This window comes from Theropithecus gelada, chromosome 20, assembly GCF_003255815.1.
Source record: "Theropithecus gelada isolate Dixy chromosome 20, Tgel_1.0, whole genome shotgun sequence".
Classification (NCBI taxonomy): Eukaryota; Metazoa; Chordata; class Mammalia; order Primates; family Cercopithecidae; genus Theropithecus; species Theropithecus gelada.
Window position 1 is genome coordinate 54584094 of NC_037688.1, and position 21822 is coordinate 54605915.

Genomic DNA, 21822 nt, shown 5'->3' on the forward strand with positions numbered 1-21822 from the left:
AAAAAAAAAAAAAAAAAAAAAAAAAAAACTAAAAAAAAAAAAAAATTAGCGAGGCCGGGTGCGGTGGCTCATACCTGTAATCCCAGCACTTTAGGAGGCTGAGATGGGCAGATCGCGAGGTCAAGAGATGAAGACCATCCTGGGAAACATGGTGAAACCACATCTCTACTAAAAATACAAAAATTAACTGGGTGTGGTGGTACACGCCTGTAACCCCAGCTACTCAGGAGGCTGTGGAGAATCGCTTGAACCTGGGAGGCAGAGGTTGCAGTGAGCCAAGATGGCACCACTGCACTCCAGCCTGAGGTCAGAGCGAGACTCCGTCTCAAAAAAAAACAAAAACCAGGCATGGTAGTGCATACCCGTGGTCCCAGCTAGTCAGAAGGCTGAGGTGGGAGGACTACTTGAGCCCAGGAGTTCAAGGCTGCAGTGAGCTATGATTGTATCACTGAACTCTAGCCTTGGTGACAGAGATAGACCTTGTCTCGGGAAAAAAAAAAAAAAAAAACCGCCAAAAACAAGTGTTTGCGCATCAAAAAACACTATCAACAGAGTGAAGACAACTCATGGAATGTGACAAAATATTTGCAAGTCATACATCCAGTAACGGGTTAATTTCCAAAGTATATAATGAAGTCCTACAGCTCAACAACCACCACACAAACACCCAAAATAAACAAGTCTTCAATAGACATTTATCCAAAAATATAGACAAGGGGCCAATGAGCACATGAAAAGATCCTTGACAGCCCTCATCATTAAGGAAATGCAAACCAAAACCACAATGAAATACCAATTCACACTCATTAATATGGGTGTAATAAAACAAAGAACAGGTAATGGCAAGGATGTGGAAAAATTAGAACCCTTGTGCCCTGCTAGGGTGGAAATGTAAAACATGCAGCTACTATGGAAAACAGCGTAGAGGTTTTCCCAATATGCAGAAATCGAATTACTGTATGTTACAACAATATTCCTTTTAAGTAAATACCCAAAGTAAAAAGCAGAGATATTTGTACATCCATGTTCACAGCCTTATTCACAAGAGACAAAAGGTGGAAAGAATCCAAGTGCCCACTGATAGATGAATGGATAAACAAAATGTGATGCAAATGCTCCCAGACTTACGATGAAGTTACATCCCAATAAACCCTCAGCAAATCGAGAATTTAATGCCCTTTAATACCCTTGACAAGCCCATCAAAAAGTAAAAAACTGTAAGCTGAATCATTCTAAGTCCAGATGCTCCTCAATTTACAATGGGGTTACATCCTGATAAATTCACAGTGAAGCCAAAAAAATATTAAGTTGAACCATCGTTAAGTCACATGACTAGAGTACAATAAAACTAAGGGAACGATACTTAGGGGAGTAATAAGGATGCAAAAGTCAGACCCCAGTCTAACGAAAAGAGGTACATGGTTGGGGTAATGCCAATAACCTTTATATTTCACATTAATGGAATCATACTTACCTGGAGGGGATGGACATCCGTGGCCCTTAGCACCAGAGAGGCGGTGCTGAAGCAGATGCCTGGGGTGATGAAAGGGGAGGTAACCGGTCGAGGGTCGAACAGATTTGGATGATTGCAAACTTTTCTCAGCTGCATCAAAATGTTGATGACGCTCATGAAATGGCCTGTGGCTAGTGTCTCCTTAGTTCTAGGGAAAGAGGAAAAATAAATGGGACGCCCTAACAGCCACCTACACTTCAATCTCGAGTCCCAGGGCCCACCCTCCTTCCTCCCTTACGTGGTTTGTGCCATGAAGTCATCATAGAGACAGCGTTGACGCTTGGAGAGCCTGCAGCGGATAACATGCTCATACTTTTTGGGCATCTGCTTCTCAACATCCACCTTAACTCGGCGCAGTAAAAAAGGCCTCAAAACCTAAAAGCAAATTAAGCAGGAGGCTAAACAGGAGAACTCAGGCACCAAACCCCAGCCTAAGCCCCTCAGTAAACACGAATGGAGCCATACGGCACACCATATCAGACACCAACCACACAGAGATGAGTCAACTGCAAGCCCTCAAGGGATCTGCCGTCTGCTGAAGGAGACAGACACAAAATGATACCACGACATAGGAAGTGATATAAGGAAGCACTGTGGGCAGACCAACTATGCAGGAGAGAAAACTCAAACTAGATTTTGAGGAGTGATTGTAAGTTTACAAGATGATGCAAATAAATCTAGAAGATGAGGAGAACAAAAACTGTGGCCTTGACGGGAAATAAAACGAAAGGCAAATCTGAAATCTCAGAAGATAAAATCCGATAGGACACAGTCATCAATGTCTACAGTGACATGGAAGAAGGAAGGGAGGTAAATGAAGGAAAAGTAACAGTTAAGGAAGACTTCCTGTTTTCTAGCTTAGTTTACCAAATGATAGTGATTGACCAAGATGGCCTTATAACAGGCTATAAGGCCAGAGATGTCTGGCTTAGAACAGTGTTGAGTTCAAGAGGAACTTTCAATTAATGATACCAAATCAGAAATCTAAATACAGGTCAAGTGATCTAGAAAGTCAAGGACTTTTAGCACAGATTGGAGAGTCTTTATCACATAAGAAATAGTCAAAGCTTTAGGAACGAGAAGGCCTGTGAGATATGTAGACTGAGAAGACAAAAAAAGTAAAGATTGGAATGCTGAAAGATGTTGTGATTTAAAAGCTGGGCAAAAAAGGAGAACCAAAGAAGACCAGAGAGAGAAACACCAACAATATGAAGTTGAAGAAATCCAGGTAAAGAGAAATCCAAGCAGGGACCAATCAGCAGTACCATTCTCAAAGACAATAAGGACAAAAACATCACCATAAAAAAAAAAAAAAAAAAAAAAAAAAACAGGCTGGGAATGGTGGCTCACGCCTGTAATCCCAACACTTTGGGAGGCCAAGGGGGACAGGGCGGATCATTTGAGGTCAGGAGTTCGAGACCAGCCTGGCCAAGATGGCGAAAACTGCCTCTACTAAAAATAACAAATATTAGCTAGGTATGGTGGCGCAGACCTGTAACCCCAGCTACTCAGGAGGCTGAGGCAGGAGAATCGCTTGAACCCGGGAGGTGGAGGCTGCAATGAGCCAGATCACGCCACTGCACTCCAGCCCGTGGGACAGAGCGAGACTCTGTTACCAAAAAAAAAAAAAAAAAGGCCAGGCGCAGTGACTCACGCCTGTAATTCCAGCATTTTGGGAGACCAAGGCAGGCGGAACAAGAGGTCAGGAGATTGAGACTATCCTGGCTAACACGGTGAAACCCCGTCTCTACTAAAAATACAAAAAATTAGCTGGGCGTCGTGGCGGACACCTTTAGTCCCAGCTACTCGAGAGGCTGAGGCAGGAGAATGGCGTGAACCCGAGAGGCAGAGCTTGCAGTGAGTGGAGATCGAGACACTGCACTCCAGCCTGGGCAACAGATCGAGACTCCGTCCAAAAAAAAAAAAAACAGAATGGATGACTAAGATGAGGTCATTCAATCTGGCAATGGGTAGTCACTAAAACATTGCAGCTTGACAACTGAGTGAGTTCAGCCTGGCACTGACTTCCCTCTCCCCAAGGGTTTCCTGGGCAATGCCCGGGAATGGTTCCTCACCATTCCCAATACTCTGACAAACTGTTGCAGGCCCTACCTTGTGGAGGCGTTTGACAAGACCTTCATTATACTCTTGGCTGCCCTCAATCATGCCAGTTAGGGGATTAGAGAACCACTCCTTGAACTCGCGATGAGACTGGAAGACATGGGGCATCAAAAAGTGCATCAAGGACCACAGCTCCATGAGGCTGTTCTGCAAGGGAGTTCCTGTCAGGAGCAGGCGCCTCTGGCTGCAAAGAGACAGAGAGAATCAGAGGGAGGATGGTCAGCAGCTCCCAACCTTCTGAGCATTCTGATACATTCCTCAACCCAGGCAGCCCTCCCTTCAAGCCAAGTCAACCCTCCCATGAATCCCCATCTCCATCTCCACCTGTTGAAGTTGAGGAGTGACTGCCAGCGCTGTGACTTGAAGTTCTTGATGTTCTGCGCCTCATCCAGAATGAGATAGCGCCAGTTCTTGCGGCGGAAGGCCTGGTGGTCCTGCAGCACCAGCTTGTAAGATGTGATACAAACATGGAAGGCATTGGGCTTGGTCCAGCCCTGAAGGATCAAAGACAGAAAGTAGCAGATAGTGGGATGAAAAGAAAAGAGAGCCAAGGGAAGACATGCTAAACTCCTCAAAGGACAGAAATCAGGTTGGAAGAAAAGAGAAAGTCCCAGCAAAAGAATGGAGCGACAGAAAGAGGAGGGGCCTGGGCATGGTGGCTCACAGCTATAGTCTCAGTACTTTGGGAGGCTGAGGTGGGAGGATCTTGAGCCCATGTGCTCAAGGTCAGCTTGGTTAACATAGACCCATCTCTATCTTTGCAAGAAATTTAAAAATTAAAAAAAAAAAAGAAAAGAAAAGAAAGTGGAGGAAAAGGAATTCAACTGAAAAAAGGGCTTAAAAACAAAGGAGGCATCCATGGGGGGAAAGTGACCACATGAAAGATCGAACCTGCCGCTTGAGCTTCCTCTCTTTCTGGGCTCCATAGTAAGTGAGGATTTTAAAGCTGGGGCACCACCGTTTCAACTCCATTTCCCAGTTCAACATCACACTGGTGGGAACAATGATTAAATGGGGACCCCAGTTACCTGTTTGACAAAAAAATGAGAGATGGTAAGGAAATGTAAATTCTGTGGTTCCGACTCCTCAGTTATAACCCTGACCACCCTTTGGCCCTTCCTAGGAATCCCTCCTCTCTATACAGTTAATGACCAGAGTCAATGAAGCAGGAGTCAATGAAGCCGGAGTCATCACTAACAAGCTCCCCAGGGAGCTAGACTAGGGGGCACAAAAGAAGGGGCCTTGCCTACTTACCTTTCTCACAAGCCAAGTGGGCAAGCAGGGAGATGGTCTGGATGGTCTTCCCAAGCCCCATCTCATCAGCAAGAATGCCATTAAGCTTCTTCTCATACATGGTAACCAGCCAGTCTAGGCCAATGTGCTGGTACTCCCGGAGCTGGCCCCGCAGAAGCAGGGGGATGGGCGTCTTTACCTGGCAGAGAGGAAAAAGAGGTAACACAATGGAAATGAGGCATTTATCATGGGGACATGAGAAAAGTCAAGACAAGGGAAAGGAGAGGCCAGAACCTGGGGATACCTGGGTAGTGGCCAGCGTGTAACCCTTGGGCTGGAGACTTTCAGCTGCTGCAGCAATGTCAGTAATTTCTTTCTTTGGACCTAGAGTAGTGGTGGGCCCTGGAGTAGGAGGCCCGCTGCCTGCATCTGCCTCACTCCGCTCTTCATCCCTGGCAAGCAAGTACTCCACCCCAAAATCATCATCTTCCTCCTCTTCATCTGCTTGGCTCTGTGATTGGGCATCCTCAGACTCTTCAGACTCAGATTCCTCTGATGCCGAACTTCCACTTGTTTCTTCCTCTTCTGAATGTTCATCTTCCTCATCCTCACTCTGGTCCTCCACAGAGTCTAAAGTGTAAGACCAAGGCTTACTGCTCACAATACCTGCTCCTCCAATGGCCACCCTCCCCGGCTCCTGCTTCATGACCACATATTCACCTGACTGACTGCTACTATCCTCCTGAGGAGCTTCTTCCGCTTCCACGGCCCCCTCTGGTTCACAGTCAGAGCTATTAGCATCAACCTCATCTTCATCCTCATCATCACTGCTCCCAGAGCCTGGGGCATAGGCTCCTGCATACTGCTGCAATAGCTCCTCCATGGAAAGCTCACCTGGAAGAGAAATAAAAGTGAAGCTTTTGGCTACTCTGAGGGGAGGGAGACGGGGAGGTCTGAGTGGTACCAATTAATTTTACCTAGGTCTCTGTAGATACTGCTAGGCCCAGGTCTGAGGGGAGGCAAAATAGCTTACTTTCAGCATCAGCTAGCAAAACCAAGCCCCACAACCTGGGGGATGTACCATGGGAAGTGGGAAGAACATTATCAACCTGGTGAGCCTCTCAAGGTCCATGTCAGATACTGCCAATATCTTCTTACATTAGCTCTTCCCTCCATTTCACTCCCACATCACCATTTAAACTTCTATCATAATCACTCATCACTTTCTAATCATTATTCGTTTACAAGTCTGTCGTAGTCATTAGACACAGAATTCCTCCAGAGTGGATACAAACTGCCTTATTCATCTCTTTATCCTTGGTACTGCACAGGGCAGACACCAAGTGGATGCTTAGTAAAATGTCTGGTGAATGTCACCTTCTCGAGCCAACTCGCTCAGCTCCACGGCATGATCCACCTCCCCTTCCAACTGTTCCTCAGCTGCTATAGTGTCCTCTTCATCCTCCGCTAGGAAAGAGACAGAAGCAGGATCAACAGGGATAGAGGCTAGAGGCACAGGACACAGTCCAAATGAAACAGATGAGAAAGCCTGAAAGGTTAGGTCCAGACAATTCATTCAAGGGGTAAGTGGCAATAGGACAAACAGAACAGCCCTGACCTTCCTCCTCATTGGCAGTAAACTCTTCATCATCTTCATCTGGATGCCAAGGCCGTTTGTTTCGCTGTGTGACAGCAGAGGGTGGGGGCTTTACCTGTATGGCAAAAGATAAAAAAGGAAAGGGTCTAAGGTTAGAGTAGCAGAAGAATGGCACAAACTTGAAAAAGATGTCACAGGAGAATCTCTATCCCATTGAGTGACAGCTGCCACTGGTACAATCCCAGGGCAAGAATACAATCAAGGGTTTTCTCTCAGCACCAACTACCAAATCCTGGCCCCACCGCCTGGGGAAAGACCTGTGAAAGTACCAGGTAACAAAGAAAGGTACCCAACAGATCTCCATGCACTTGGGACATATGGAGAAAGAGAAAAGATTTAAGGGTACCATGCCAGCTTCCAATCTATAAGGCCAATGAGGGAATATTAGGGCACGTTCAGAGAAGTGGCAAGAACAGTCAGAGCAAGTACTTTTTCAAGACCACATAGCAATTTAAAGAGTAAAGTACAATACACTCTTCCACTATAGTGCCAAAACCTGCCAATCATAAAATGCAACTTGCCCCAAAGATTCTTCCCCAGTCATCCCCAAAGAAGAGCCCAAATGTCCATCACTAGGTAGAACTCTCAAAACCCATAACCAACCTCATAGCGCCGAACTCAGACCCTGAACCTCTCCCTCTGCTCCCCCTCTGAACCCTCCCCTCTGCTCCTTCTGCCTATACCTCCAACACCTGAGGGGGCTCTTCTTCAGCACCTTCTTCAGGCCCATCTCGGGTGTCACTATCATGAGATGAGGGGGTTTGAGAGGGGCTGGAAGGCCCTTCCAGTAGTTGAGGGGGAAGGGAACGGAGCAGCTCTTCCAGTGGCAATTCTCCCTCACGGCGAAGCAGCTCAATCTCACGCCTCTGGGCCTCTGCATCATTGCCCTCCTGTTGTTCTTCTACCTCAATCGTTTCCTCATCATCCTCTTCCTCCTCCTCTTGGGGTTGAAAGTCCCCATCTATAGCAGGAGAACAAGGTCACAAAGTCCACGGGCCCTGCAAGCCACAGGGTGGGTTTTTCAGCTCTGGAAAGGGTACACGAGGAAGAGTAACAGGGCCAAAGAGAACACACACCTTCATCATCCAGGCGGGAAGCAGGGGGTGGAGGACTGGAGGCAGCTGAGGAAGAGCCGAGGCAAGGGGAAGAGCCTGCTTTGCTGCAGGCCAGCGGCTGGTTGAGGCTCTGAGACAGAAGGTCCGAGTACTTTTCAGTTTGCCCGACAATGAAGTCTAAATGCAGGTCAAGGGCTTTTTTGCGCTTTTCCTCAAGCCGGGACTGTTGCTTGAATTGCACCACCTGCCACAGATGTGAAAGGGACTGCTCACCAAGATAACCATTTATTTAGGTACTTTTACCCGATGTTTAGGGAGGCCTTCTTTAACCAGATCCTGGGCTGGCCTCTTGGGAGAGTAAGGCTAAATAACCTTCAGGGCTTATTATGGTCTAAAGGAAGCACAAAGGGAGCATGCAGGAAGAAGAGCCAGCTTAGCCTCAGTTGGAGGGAAGATTTGCAATCTGATTTTTTTTTAAGAGATGAGGTCTCACTATGTTGGCCAGGTTGGTGTCAAACTCCTGGGCTCCAATGATCCTCCTGCCTTGCCCTCCCACACAGGTGGAACTACAGGCATGTATCACCACACCCAGCTGGAATTGGATCTCAAAAAGTAGGCAGGTGGGCTGGGCACAGTGACTCATGCCTGTATTCTCAGCACTCTGGAAGGCTGAAGCGGGAGGATCACAGGAGGTCAGGAGTTCGAGACCAGCCTGACCAACATGGTGAAACCCCCATCTCTACTAAAAATACGAAAATTAGCCAGGCTTGGTGGTGGGCGCCTGTAATCTCAGCTACTCGGAAGGCAGAGGCAGGAGAATTGCTTGAACCTGGGAGGCAAAGGTTGCAGTGAGCCCAGATTGAACCACTGCACTCTAGCCTGGGAACAAAGCGAGACTCCATCTCAAAAACAAAAAAAAAAAACAGGTAGGTGAAGCCAGGCATGGTGGTTCACACTTTGGGAGGTCAAAGCGAGAGGATCCCTTGAGCCCAGGAATTCAAGATCAGCTTGGTGTGTAACAGCGAGACTTTGTCTCCACAAAAAAATATTTTTAAGCCAGCTGTGGTGGCTCACGCCTATAATCCCAGCACTTTGAGAGGCCGGGGCAGGTGGATAACCTGAGGTCAGGAGTTCAAGACCAGCCTGGCCAACATGACAAAACCCTGTCTCTACTAAAAATACAAAAATTAGCCAGACATGGTAGCACATGCCAGAGTAGTAATCCCAGCTACTCTGGAGAGTGAGGCAGGAGAATCACTTGAGCCCAGGAGGCAGAGGCTGCAGTAAGCCAAGATTGCGCCACTGCCCTGGGTGATGGGGCGAGACTCTGTTTCACAAAAAAATTTAAAAAAAAAAATTAAAAAAAATTTTTCTTAATTAGCAAGATGTGGTAGCACGTGCCTGTAGTCCCAGATACTTGGGAGGCTGAAGCAGGAAGATCACGTGAGCCCAGGAGGTTGAGGATGCAGTAAGCCATGATCGTACCACTGCACTCCAGCCTAGGCCACACAGCAAGACCCTGTTCAAGACAACTAAAAAATAGGTAGCTGTTCCCTAAGTACACATGAGGAAAAAGGCATTCTCAGCAGCATAAAGTCCATGTGTAAATGGCCAGAGATATACAAAAGAAAAATGGGTGTGGAGTGAAAGGGAGAAGGAAAGAACATGGCAGGAGGCAAGACCGAGAATATAGAGGGAATCCAGGTAGTACTTAAGAAATAATTACAACTTACTATACGGGCAGTGAGAACTTTGGCAGAATTTAAGCATGTAAGTGGCACAAATACATTTTAGTAAACACATGCTAAATGCCCTGCAAGGGACAGGTGGCCTAGAGCTGCCAAGGAGAACTATTAACAATCCCCAAAGAAAGAACTCATATTTTGCCACTATACTTTTTTATCCACACAACATAAGCATCATTAGAGTTGCCTGAAATTATATTTACTCCCTCAAGAAGTTTTGATAATTCCTACTACCATGCCATCTACCAATCTAATCCAAGGCCATTTCCCTTTCCTGATCCCCACTGTCCACCTTCTCCACATTGCTCCAGAACTGCCTGACATCCTTGGCCATGGTGGAAGCGATTCGACGCAGCTTGGCCTGCTCCTCCCTCCGGGCCCGTTCCTCTTTCTGCCGCTGCTCCTCGTGGTGCCGGATCACCATGCGCACCACCTGTGGGAATGAAAACCCAGGGTGAAAACACTCAAAGCCAGACTTCCCCACCCAAAGGCAAAGAAAATAATCAAGGCCAAGAAATCTGGAAAGTCAAGAGCTTGCCTCTTAATGCCTACATCATTCTATTTGGTCACCTTCCAACTAACTCACCTTTCAACGGAAAGCACAAACCTGAAAAGGAAAAGGAAGGCAGTCCCAGTGGAAGACCTACCTTACGGGCCACACCCCGTTTCCAACGGCGCTCCTGAGCAAAGTCAGCAGAGAGCCACTGCATCTCTTCGCACAGATAGTCCCAGTGACCTTTGGGGCGAGGGGGCTCTGGCACCTTAGGCAGCCTCTTCAGAGACCAGAAACCCTCCTTCCGCAGCTCAGCAATCCGAGTCTCGATCTCAGCCTCCTAATCAGGGAGAGCCAGATCAATCAACAGTTCTAAACACACAATCCGTCTCACTGTCACGGCTGAATTCCTGAACAATAAGTGGGCTGATTGTGTTATGCTTATGCTTAGCCCACATACCAAACCTACAGGGAGGTACCAAACTCTCTTCAGAAGAGGGAAAATAGATCAGGGAGATTAAGTGATTTGCCCAAGATCACACAGCTAGAAAGTAATAGAAGATGGCAATCAAAAATAGGTCTGACTCCTCCAGACAGCAAATTTCATGCGCTTTCCATTATTTAACACAATCTCCACACCCCATAGACATAGAAGAGACTTGGGAAAACATATCCCAAGGAGAGCTTCCCAGAGGAGTAAGGAACACATACTTCCCTCTTGATTCTAGATACAAGGGATTATCATCATCATAGAATTCTACTTAGAGTATGTTCATGATGCATTAAGCTTAGAAATACGCTATAACTGGCACACTGTTGTTTATAAAAATACTACTTTTGTAAAAATGCATGTGTTTATGTAAAAAACATGAAACATTATACGTGAATTGTTTAACACTGGTTAGGTGTAAAAAATTGGTCATTTTTACTAAAGTTTCTACACTGATTGTCTTTTATTAAAAAAGCATCTAAAATATTTTTGACAGAGATGACTCAAAAAATTTAGGACAACTGCCTTATTTCTTTTTCTGAAATCTCACTCAGAAATCTGAGATTTTTCTGGGTCTCACTCTGTTGCCTAGGCTCAGGTTATCTTCCCAACTCAGCTGCCCAAGCACCTGAGACTATAGGCATATGCAACCCATGCCCAGCTAATTTTTTTTGTATTTCTTGTACGGATGAGGTTTCACGATGTCAAGGCTGGTCTGGAACTCCTGGGCTCAAGCAGTCCGCCTGCCTGGGATTCCCAAAATGCTCAGATTATAGGCAAAAACCACCGCACCCAGCCTCTGCCTTTGTTATTCTGTCCTCTCCTGATAAAAACTAAATCAGAGAAAATGACAGCCAGAGATGAGACAGAACTAAATGGCCTGATAGTGAAGGAAACATCAAGAAAGACGTGCATATTAGACCAGCTGCTCTCAAACTTGAGCAGACACCAGAATCATCTGGAGAACTTTTAGAAACAGATTGCACTCACGCCTGTAATCCTAGCACTTTGGGAGGCCAAGGTGGGCAGATCATTAGGTCAGGAGATCAAGACCATCCAGGCTAAAACAGTTAAACCCCGTCTTTACTAAAAACACAAAAAATTAGCTGGGCGTGGTGGCAGGCGCCTGTAGTCCCAGCTACTCAGGAGGCTGAGGCAGGAGAATGGTGTGAACCCGGGAGGTGGAGCTTGCAGTGAGCCGAGATCATGCCACTGCACTCCAGCCTGGGCGAAAGAGCGAGACTCCATCTCAAGAAAAACAAAAGAAAACAGATTAAGGCCAGGTAGAGTGGCTCACGCCTGTAATCCCAGCACTTTGAGAGGCCGAGGCTGGCAGATCACAAGGTCAACAGATCGAGACCATCCTGCCAATATGGTGAAATCCCGTCTCTATTAAAAATACAAAAAAATTAGCTGAGTGTGGCAGTGCACGGCTGTAGTCCCAGCTACTAGGGAGGCTGAGGCAGGAGAATCACTTGAACCCAGGAGGCAGAGGTTGTAGTGACCCAAGATTGCGCCACTGCACTCCAGCCTGGAGACAGAGCAAGGCTCCATCTCAAAATAAACAAATAAATAAAATAAAATAAAATAGGCCGCGCATGGTGGCTCACGCCTGTAATCTCAGCACTTCGGGAGGCTGAGGTAGGTAGATCACGAGGTCAGGAGATTGAGACCATCCCGGCCAACATGGTGAAACCCTGTCTCTACTAAAAATACAAAAAAATTACCCGGGCTTGGGGGCGGGCGCCTGTAGTCCCAGCTACTTAGGAGGCTGAGGCAAGAGGATGGCCGTGAACCTGGCAGGCCGAACTTGCAGTGACCTGAGATGGTGCCACTGCAGTCCAACCTGGGTGACAGAGCGAGACTCTGTCTCAAAAAAAATAAATAAATAAAATAAAATAAAAAATAAAAACAGATTGCTGGGCCCTACCCTCATAGTTTCAAATGGGTCAGTGGGTGAGGAGTACCAAGAATTTGCGTGCGTTTTTTTTTTTTTTTTTTTTTTTTTGGGGGGGTCTCATTGTTACCCAGGCTGGCGTGCAGTGGCATCATCTCAGCTCACTGCAACCTCTGCCTCCCTGGTTCAAGCAATTCTCCTGCCTCAGTTTCCTGAGTAGCTAGGACTACAGGCCTGCCCCACCACGCTAGCCTAATTTTTGTATTTTTAGTAGAGACAGGGTTTTGCCACGTTGGCCAGGCTGACTTCCGGTGATCCACCCACCTCAGCCTCCCATAGTGCTGGGATTACAGGCATGAGCCATCACGCCTGACAGAGAATTTGTGTTTTTAGTAAGTTCCCAGGTGATGCTAATGCTGCTGGCCAAGACCACACTTACCACTGGATAAATGTAACACACTGCAGGACAGAAATAAGTAGAAACCAGCAAATCTTAAGAGCATCACAGCTTACAAAGTGCTTTCATGTCTATTTTCTCCTTTTTTCCCTTTTTTTTGAGACAGGATCTCACTTGGCTGCTCAGGCTGGAGTGCAGTGGCATAATCATGGCTCACTGCAGCCCTGACCTCCTGGGCTCAGGTGATCCTCTCAACTCAGGCTCCTGGGTGGCTGGGACTGCTACAGGCATGTGCCACTATGCCCAGATAATTTTTTGTACTTTTTACAGAGATGGGGTTTTACCACATTGCCCAGTCTGGTCTTGAACTCCCGAGCTCAAGAGAGCTGCCTGTCTCAGCCCCCTAAAGTGCTGGGATTACAGGTGTGAGCCACTGCACCCGGCCTTGCTCCTATAATTTAAACCTCCTAATAGCCTACAAATTATTATATCATTCCTTTTTTATTTACAGCAAGGAAAATGAGACTCAGTATTCAAGCAATCTGCTTACAATCATATACGTTAAGGCAGAACCTATACCCTAAATCCATGACAAAAAAGAAAAGAAACCTAAAATACTCAAGAGGATGTGGGAGTTTAGTGAAGATGACTCCCGAGAATCTTCATGAGCCTTCCTAGTACGTACATGCTTGGCCTGTTCCGCGATTTCGGCATGGCTCTTCTCCCACTTCGGGCCCTTGTTAGCCAGGTCAGCAGCCTGGGATAAGCTGAACCCCTCCAGGGGCACTGTGGCACCATCTGGGGGTCCTGGAGGTCCATCCAGGGAGGAATCTTGAGCTATGTGCTGGGGGGAGATGCCGCCTGCCCCACTAGAGGCTGGGGAACTGGATGAGGCAGGGGACACAGGATTGCTGCCTGTCATGCCGTCCGACACCATCTAGAAAAGTGGAAAACGATGGCAAAAATAAATGCTTAGCATTGTGCTGAGTGTTTCAGGTACATTATTTCATTCCATCTTCACAAGAAAAAACTATGTAGAATAACGTGTAAATCTTATTTTCATAAACACAAACGTTTGGGATAAAGTTTTAATAAGGGACTCCGATGGCAAAGCCAAGTTTATAGATGCTTGACATGAAAGAATTATGTCCTGACATTTACACAGTCCCCAAACTTAAAAACATGTATATATGTATATATATGTATATATGTGTATATGTACATGTATGTATATATACACACACACACAAACCCATATAAGCCGGGGATGGTGGCTCACAATTGTCATCCCAGCACTTTGGGAGGCCGAGGCGGGTGGATCACCTGAGGTCAGGAGTTTGAAACCAACCTGGCCAACATGGCGAAACCCCATCTCTACTGAAAATGCAAAAATTAGCTGGGCATGGTGGCGGAAGCCGTAATCCCAGCTACTCAGGAGGTTCAGGCACAAGAATCGTTTGAACCTGGGAGGCGGAGGTTGCAGTGAGCCGAGATCACGCCATTGCACTCCAGCTTGGATGACAGAGTAAGACTGACTGGAGGGAAACCCCCCCCCCCCCACACACAGCATATGATTTCAAATTCTGATCCTTTCAGAGCCTCAGTGATTTCATTCACATAAACAACTCCCTATCTTCCCTCCATTTTCACAAGTGTGGCAAATTCACTTATGCAATAAATGTGAGCTACCACTAAATTCAACAGCCACCAACAAAATCCCAAGCCACCTTAACCTCTTCACTGGACAGGCAAGGGCTGGAGGCATAGCCACTGTTCTCAAATACCCAACACGTCACTTTACAAGGTACTCCAAAAGCATTAAGAAATGGAAGCCAGGCTTAGTGGCTCACGTCTGTAATCCCAGGACTTTGGGAGGCCGAGGCGGGTGGATCATGTGGTCAGGAGTTCCAGACCAGCCTAACATGGTGAAACCCCGTCTCTCCTAAAAGTACAGAAATTAGCCAGGTGTGGTAGTGCGAGCCTGTAATCCCAGCTATTCAGGAGCCTGAGGCAGGAGAATCGCTTGAACCAGGAAGCAGAGGTTGTAGTAAGCCGAGATTGTGCCACGTTTGGACGGACGGGCGGATGAAAGGAAGGCAGACATAGCTGGGCACGGTGGCTCACACCTGTAATCCTAGTACTTTTTGAGATTGAGGCGGGTGGATTACCAGAGGTCAGGAGTTCGAGACCAGCCTAACCTACATGGTGAACCCCATCTCTACTAAAAATACAGAAAATTAGCTGGGTGTGGTGGCGGATGCCTGTAATCCCAGCTACTCAAGAGGCTGAGGCAGGAGAATCACTCGAACCCAGGAGGTGAGTACCACTGCACTCCAGCCTGGACAAGAGTGAAACTCTGAGCCAGGCGCAGTGGTTCACACCTGTAATTACAGCACTTTGAGAGGCTGAGGCGGGTGGGGATCACAAGGTCAAAAGATCGAGACCATCCTGGCAAACATGGTGAAACCCCACCTCTACTAAAAACACAAAAATTAGCCAGGCGTGGTAGCGTGCACCTAGAGTCCCAGCTACTTGGGAGGCTGAGGCAGGAGAATCGCTTGAACTGGGGAGGTGGAGGTTGCAGTGAGCCAAGATCATACCACTGCATTTCAGCCTGGTGACAGAGCGAGATTCAAAAGAAAGACAGAAAAAGAAAGAAAAAGAAAAAAAGAAAGAAAAGAAAGGAAAAGGAAGGAAAGAAGGAAGGAAGGAAGGAGAGAGAGAGAGAGGAAGGGAGGGGAAAAGAAAAGAAAAGAAAAGAAAAGAAAAGAAAAGAAAAGAAAAGAAAAGAAAGGAAAGGAAAAGACAAGAAAAGGAAAACAGGCCAGGTCCGGTGGCTCACACCTGTACTCTCAATACTTTGGGAGGCCGAGGTGGGTGGATCGCCTGAGGTCAGGAATTCAAGACCAGTCTGGTCAACATGGTGAAACCCCATCTCTACAAAAATATAAAAATTAGCCAGGTATGATGGTGGGTGCCTGTAATCCCAGCTACTCGCGAGGCTGAGGCGGGACATCTGCTTGAACTTGGGAGGCAGAGGTTGCAGTGAGCTGAGATCGTGCCATTGCACTCCAGCCTGGGTGACGGAAAGAGACTCCATCTCATTAAAAAAAACAAAAGAAACAAAAGAAAAAAATGGAAAACAAAGTCCTACTAAAATGTGGATATTCAGGGAATTCACAAATTCACTCCAGGACGTAAGCCTTACACGGCGCCACTCAAATTCCAACCTCAGCTAAACGACAAGACTGTCACAAATTTCCCCAGTTTCTCAGAAAAATTATAACTATCAAATTTATAAACATGAAAAGCTTACTGTACTGCTTACTTTAGCAACACATATACTAAACCTGGGAGGATACAGAAAACATCAACATGGCCCATATGCAAGGATGACACAATAAAGAAATCCTTTTTATAAAAAAGTTAAAAAAATTAAAACAAAAAGAAAGCTGACTGTACACACACCTAGATGTGTGTTTAAAAGCCATGCTTTTTTTTCCTACCCCACACCCTTCCTTGGTATGAGAAAGGAATGAACACTACACATCATCCATAGGCTTATCCTACTCCAGTTCTGATAGAAGTTAAACTATTCTCAAAGTGTACGGTCTTAAAAGCATGGTGCCCAGACCTCCATTTCCAACCTAGCCTAATTCAACCTCTTTCAGGTAATGAGGAGTTTTTGCACTCTTGGACATATTACACTAATGTTAAATGGAATGTGAGTATCCAACAGACCTGACACACTACAGCCCAGCCCCCTGAGTACCAAAGATTCTCCAAAACTCTCCACAAATATTCCCGTCACATTTCTTCTGCCTCACACCCAACAATCCACAAAGCAGAAGCAGAGAAGGACCTCTCCCCACTTTCAAACCTGTGTCTGTAGGACTGGGAGCTGAGGGTGAGCAGGGGAGGGGCTGCTCTGCATGGTCCCACTCCCAGGCTCCTCCTTGGATGCCTGAAGAATGACTGGGTCGTTATCACCACTGCTGCTGGCCGAGGGGCTGGCGTCCGGCTGCAGGGCATGCTGGGAGCTGGCCTCATTCTGGGCCACCGGCCACCGGGACCCGCCTTCCAGGGCCCGGGGCCCACCAGGGCGTCCCAGCCTCCGCTCAGGTCCACCAGCCTCTGGAGCACCTAAATAGGATAAGAAGACGACAGAAATGCAGTTAAAGGGGATGCAAAATTATTTTTAAAAAACCAGAAATAACACTGAATAAAGAGAAACACAAAAATTACAGGTTACATTTCTTCAGCACTTAATATGTATAAGATACTTTTAGTACTTGTTTGATGTATTCTATAATCCTCATATCTACCTTAAAAACCAAGTGCTGGCCGGGCGTGGTGGCTCACACCTGTAATCCCGGCACTTTGGGAGGCCGAGGCAGGTGGATCACGAGGTCAAGAGATCGAGACCATCCTAGCTAACACGGTGAAACCCCGTCTCTACTAAAAATGCAAAAAATTAGCCGGGTGTAGTGGCGGGCGCCTGTGGTCCCAGCTACTCGGGAGGCTGAGGCAGGAGAATGGTGTGAACCCAGGAGGTGGAGCTTGCAGTGAGCCGGGATCGTGCCACTGCACTCCAGCCAGCGTAAGAGCGAGACTCCGTCTCAAAAAAAAAAAAAAAAAAAAAAAAAACACAAAAAACCAAGTGCTTCTCACAGCATAACAAATATTTACTTCCTCCTACACACAACGGATAAAGCCACGCAGAAAGGATTCCCAACCTAAATGGAGCTTACATTCTAATATAATCTGTTTTATAAGTAAAAAAGTTTTAAAACCTTATGATTTGCGGAAGGTCACACAGTAAAAAAGTGGTAGGAGGACTTCAATCCACATAGTCTTAATGCCAAAACCATGGAAAACCTGCTATTCTTCCTGGTAGAGCCAGGTTGACCACGTTTTCCTTAACCCACAGCCTCAGTTCTGTTGTTGCACTACTATAATCAAACCCTCCACAGAAAAATCACATGCAAACATTCCCGTGTTTCTCTAGAGTGAAAATCCCCAATACTGACCTATAATTGCTTTCATTATTTCAAACATTTCTCCTATTAGCATCAGCACACAAAATGGTAGCAAATCCCTCACCTGTGTGAGCTGAGACCACACCCCCTGTGAAAGTCTGCACTTCCACGGTGCCGCCGTACTGAAGGGAATCACACCTGAAACAGAAGAACAGTGAGGAACTCTTCCACATTTGCCAACATCCATCAAAGCGTATTATTTACTCCAGTTTTTTTGAGACATTTAAACATACCCAAATCAGTTCAAAGACTAGAAACAGAAAAACAACAGTAGGAAAAGCACATATTTCAGGGAAATGCAAATCATGTTTTGTGAAGACGAATCCTGTTTTGCGAATTCTGTAGGGACATACGATCCTGCCTGGGGGCAGGAGCAGGAAAGGAGTTAAGCAAGAAAGTTCAAAAATTTTAAGTGTGAAGGCTCCAACCATAGAATGGAAAACAAAACCAAAAAAAATTACAGCAAAAAAAAGCTGTCACATCCAGAACCTCAGAAAGGTGCTACCTGCCTGCGTGTCTTTCCAGTGAGGGCTGGACGCAGAAATGAAGAGTGGAACTCCCGGGAAGAGTCAACAAACATGCAGGTGACAGGAAAATCCGCCCAGGATTCAGGGCAGAGCACTGTGAATCCCATACCTGCGCCATTAGACACTTCCCCAAACACAAGAATCACAGCAAATGGGAGACTCAGGAGCAGTCAAAAGCGAGAAGCCGCACTGCCAAGAACCACGCGCCGGAAACAGGCAGTGTGAACCCGCAGGAGGCCCGGAAATGCTTCCCCTGTGTTTAAGGAAATTCCTAAACCACGGTGCCGCCTTTGATTCACTCCCTCCTCCGCCACACGTTCCCAAGACCCGAGCTCACCAGAAGCCAACAAGCCTGAACTCTTGACTCCAGGTTTCGTGACAGTCTCCTTAGCCCTCCCGGCGGACTGACCTCGCGTGACCCCTGACCTCAGCCCAAGTTGCCACTAGCCCTGAGATAGCCCCGCCCCCTCCAGACTCCCACCCCACCCAACGTGCGCGCCGGGCGGGGGAGGGGCCCGCGCGTGCGCGGCTGGAGGCGGAGAGAGCCGGCTGCGCGCACGGCCCGGGGGCTCCCGCCAGAACCCGAGCCCACGCACACAAGGGTCGCGGGGCTGGGAAGCCCCTCATCCGAGCCCGTCAGGGAGCCCCCCCCATCACCCGACCGCGAAAGGCTGAGAGAAGGGAGGGTTCGTGCCACCAGGTCCTGATGCCCCGGCTGGATGTGGTGGGCGCGCGCCCCGACTACTCGTCCCACGCCCCCCTTCCTCTTCCCGCGCGCCCCTGAGGGGTGACTGGGTTGGTGGGCGGGCAGGAGCGCACCTGGGTCCGTCCTCTCAGGGCTCGCTCGCTCGCTTGCTCAGGCACGCGTGCGCAGAAGAGCGGGAAGGGAGAGGAGACGCGGGGCCCAGCGCCGGCCGGCCTGACCCTCTGTCTCTATGGGCGCGCGCCGACAGCCTCGCGCACCGGCCCCGGGGCCCCGGCTGAGGGTGCGCGCGCAGCACCCCGGGAAGGTGGGAGGGGAGGCGGTGGCGGAAAGATGCGCGCGCAGTCAGCCGTCAGGGGAGGGGGAACTGTGGGACGTCCGCCATCTTGTCTCCCTCTCCTTACCTGCGTCCTCGGGGGCGTGCGCACCACCCCCCCTCCCGCCGAGGAGGGGGGAGGGCTCCCTCTTGGCCACCGCCTTTGCGGCCTTTAAACTCCCCTGGAGACTGCAGCTACTGCCACCGCCTTGCCTCCACTGCCTCTTCTCGGAGCACACAGATGCGGACGGTGGGTGGGAAAAAGGGCAGACGCTACTCCCAGCGAACCGCCGCCGTCGCTCTCGAGGCCTCACCAAAATGGCCGCCGCCGTCTCGGCCGCCACCACCACCACCACCGCCGCCACCGCTCGCTATCGCTACCGTCGGCGCGGCCCGTCTTCTCGCGAGAGACAGTAACTGGAGGGTGGGGGTACGGGGAGGCTCGCGTGCTAGCGTAGGGCGCCGCCCGGCGCGCAAGGCAGCCTGGGAGGTGTAGTCTCCCGGTGGCTGCGCGCTCGCCCCTCCTCGGAGCGCCTTTACTGTCTGCCCCTAGAGCTACCTGGGGGCTGCATTGCGGCTGCCAGCTCGGACCACCGCCACCTCCCTTTTTATTTACAGATCACCCAGTGAGCTGAAACAAGTTAGCAGTGGAACCTGGGCTTCCCTGTTCCCAGGGCAGCCCACTTCTGTAGCGCTGCTTCGTTTTACACGAGGATGGTTTCCTGATAGCTTTCAAACACCTTTGCCATCTGTTCGAAAACGTTCTAGGTTAAGAACCCCTTTGAGAATCTGATACTTTTACCCCAGAATAGAACAATAAATAACAGCTACCTTCTACTGACACTACTTTATGCATTGATTATTTCTTCTAATCCTAACAATGCTCCATTTTACAAACGAATTGAGGCTCAGGCGTTAAACACAGTGACAGATCCTGAAGTCAAGATTCCTAGCCAAGCAGTCTAAGCCACAAGAATGCACTTGCTGTCACAAAATTTTACCACCTAAAGCCCGCCCTAAAAGGCCAGATTAGGAAGCCCTGAGAAGCTCCCCTTCCTCCATTCAGTTTAGCTCTTCCCTGCGAAGAGGATTGTTGGTCGTGTTTTACAGATGAAGTTTGGGTTGAAAGAAAAGTGGATGATGCCTATATTTTCTAGACCCTCCTCCCATCACCCCCAAAAGAGGGGATCCCAGGCCAGAGTCTGAATGAATTGGCCCTAGCCTTGTGCCATTAACTCCTTGATATGTGACCTTGAGCAATTAACTTCACCTTTCTGAGCTTCAGTTTCCTTTGTAAACTGAGGATAGAGTTGCTGATGTAAAATTGCTTTGAAAGATCTGAAGGGCCAGGGGCGGTGGCTCATACCTGTAACCCCAGCACTTTGGGAGGCCAAGGCAGGAGGACCACTTGAGGCCAGGAGCTCAAGACCAGCCTGGGCAACATAGTGAGATGTTCTCTCTACAGTAAATTTAAAAATTTTAAAGTATGGGAAAAAAAAAAAAAAAGGTCTAAAGGACCACCTAAATGCAGAGTGTATTTCACTATAATTCAGTGTCTCACATCCATGATCTTAAGGTCAAGGTTAGCCTTCTGGTGTGCTTTACATAGTGTTTATGTATGTATTCATTTATTGAGATAGTCTTGCTCTGTCACCCAAGCCGGAGTGCAGTGTCACAATCTTGGCTCACTGCAGCCTCTGCCTCCCGGGCTCAGGCAATTCTTGGCTCATCCTCCCAAGTAGCTGGGATTACATGTGTGCACCACCACACTCAGCTAATTTTTGTATTTTTAGTAGAGACAGGGTTTTACCATGTTGCCCAGGCTGGTCTCAAACTCCTGACTTCAGGTGATCCACCCACCTCAGCCTCCCAAAGTGCTGGTACTACAGGCTTGAGCCACCACGCTTGGCCGGTTTACGTAGTGTTTTAATGTTCTGGGTATTATTAATACTTCAGGAAGCCAGGCACGGTGGCTTACGCCTGTAATCCCAGCACTTTGGGATGCTGAGGCAGGTGGATCACCTGAGGTTGGGAGTTCGAGACCAGCCTGACCAACATGGAGAAACCCTGTCTCTACTAAAAATACACAATTAGCCAGGCGTGGTGACGCGTGTCTGTAATCCCAGCTACTCGGGAGGTTGAAGCAGATAATTGCTTGAACCCGGGAGGCGGAGATTGTGATGAGCCAAGATCACGCCATTGCGCTCCAGCCTGGGCAACAAGAGCAAAACTCCATCTCAAAAAAAGAAAAAAAGAAAAGAAAAAATACTTCAGGCAAGAGAATGACGTCTCCAATGTACCATAGGTCCCACCATTCCCAATTGTCTTGCACCAGGCAACTTAACAAATTTGTCATATCTGGCACCTAAAGGCAGTTAAACTTGTGACCTCTTGTTCATACACAAGCATGTCAATGAGCATGTTCTCCTAACCAGCATTTCCTCTGCCTGTTTCCTATCTGGCCCTGTGCTGCGTGCAGTGGGAGAGACAGGAGGGAAGATGGCACAGTCCCTGCTCTTAAGAACTTAGTCTCATTGTGGGATAAGCTGTGAGCTTGGTAAAAGGCATGGCAGTGCTGTGGTATCTCAAAAGAAGGGTGGTCAAGGAACTCTCCAAGGGTCAGGAACTCTCCAAGG

General features: G+C 48.1%; 2 protein-coding genes and 2 non-coding genes across 5 annotated transcripts in view; 2 read left to right on the plus strand and 2 right to left on the minus strand.

The window, feature by feature from the left end:
- The window catches only part of SRCAP (Snf2 related CREBBP activator protein), a 46635-nt gene extending 28029 nt beyond the window's left edge, over nucleotides 1-18606 (minus strand). Inside the window, exons 1-18 of one of the 2 annotated variants that reach the window (XM_025370322.1) lie at nucleotides 18146-18382; nucleotides 17705-17778; nucleotides 16482-16744; nucleotides 13287-13538; nucleotides 9972-10157; nucleotides 9617-9757; nucleotides 7601-7823; nucleotides 7208-7485; nucleotides 6486-6579; nucleotides 6245-6334; nucleotides 5588-5761; nucleotides 5172-5497; nucleotides 4889-5066; nucleotides 4526-4662; nucleotides 3959-4128; nucleotides 3626-3818; nucleotides 1752-1888; nucleotides 1475-1661 (exon numbers count right to left, since the gene is read on the minus strand). In XM_025370322.1, the coding sequence (XP_025226107.1) occupies nucleotides 1475-1661; nucleotides 1752-1888; nucleotides 3626-3818; nucleotides 3959-4128; nucleotides 4526-4662; nucleotides 4889-5066; nucleotides 5172-5497; nucleotides 5588-5761; nucleotides 6245-6334; nucleotides 6486-6579; nucleotides 7208-7485; nucleotides 7601-7823; nucleotides 9617-9757; nucleotides 9972-10157; nucleotides 13287-13538; nucleotides 16482-16744; nucleotides 17705-17778; nucleotides 18146-18285 (3243 nt within the window). In that variant the 5' untranslated portion in view covers nucleotides 18286-18382. Of the gene's footprint in view, nucleotides 1-1474; nucleotides 1662-1751; nucleotides 1889-3625; nucleotides 3819-3958; nucleotides 4129-4525; nucleotides 4663-4888; nucleotides 5067-5171; nucleotides 5498-5587; nucleotides 5762-6244; nucleotides 6335-6485; nucleotides 6580-7207; nucleotides 7486-7600; nucleotides 7824-9616; nucleotides 9758-9971; nucleotides 10158-13286; nucleotides 13539-16481; nucleotides 16745-17704; nucleotides 17779-18145; nucleotides 18383-18504 lie in introns of those variants that run through there. The other variant, XM_025370323.1, reaches the window with a different exon arrangement.
- On the minus strand, nucleotides 6668-6796 carry LOC112614876. Its single transcript, XR_003117180.1, has one exon. It is a non-coding gene; the product is annotated as a small nucleolar RNA SNORA30/SNORA37 family (small nucleolar RNA).
- Nucleotides 15919-16020, plus strand: LOC112614849. Its single transcript, XR_003117160.1, has one exon. It is a non-coding gene; the product is annotated as a U6 spliceosomal RNA (small nuclear RNA).
- Nucleotides 18607-19410: 804 nt separating the features above from the next.
- Nucleotides 19411-20029, plus strand: LOC112614119 (adenylyl cyclase-associated protein 2). Its single transcript, XM_025370326.1, is given in 3 exon segments — nucleotides 19411-19548; nucleotides 19551-19599; nucleotides 19805-20029. Coding segments are annotated over 3 exon segments (345 nt in total). The 5' UTR covers nucleotides 19411-19427; the 3' UTR covers nucleotides 19980-20029.
- Nucleotides 20030-21822: the final 1793 nt, after the last annotated feature.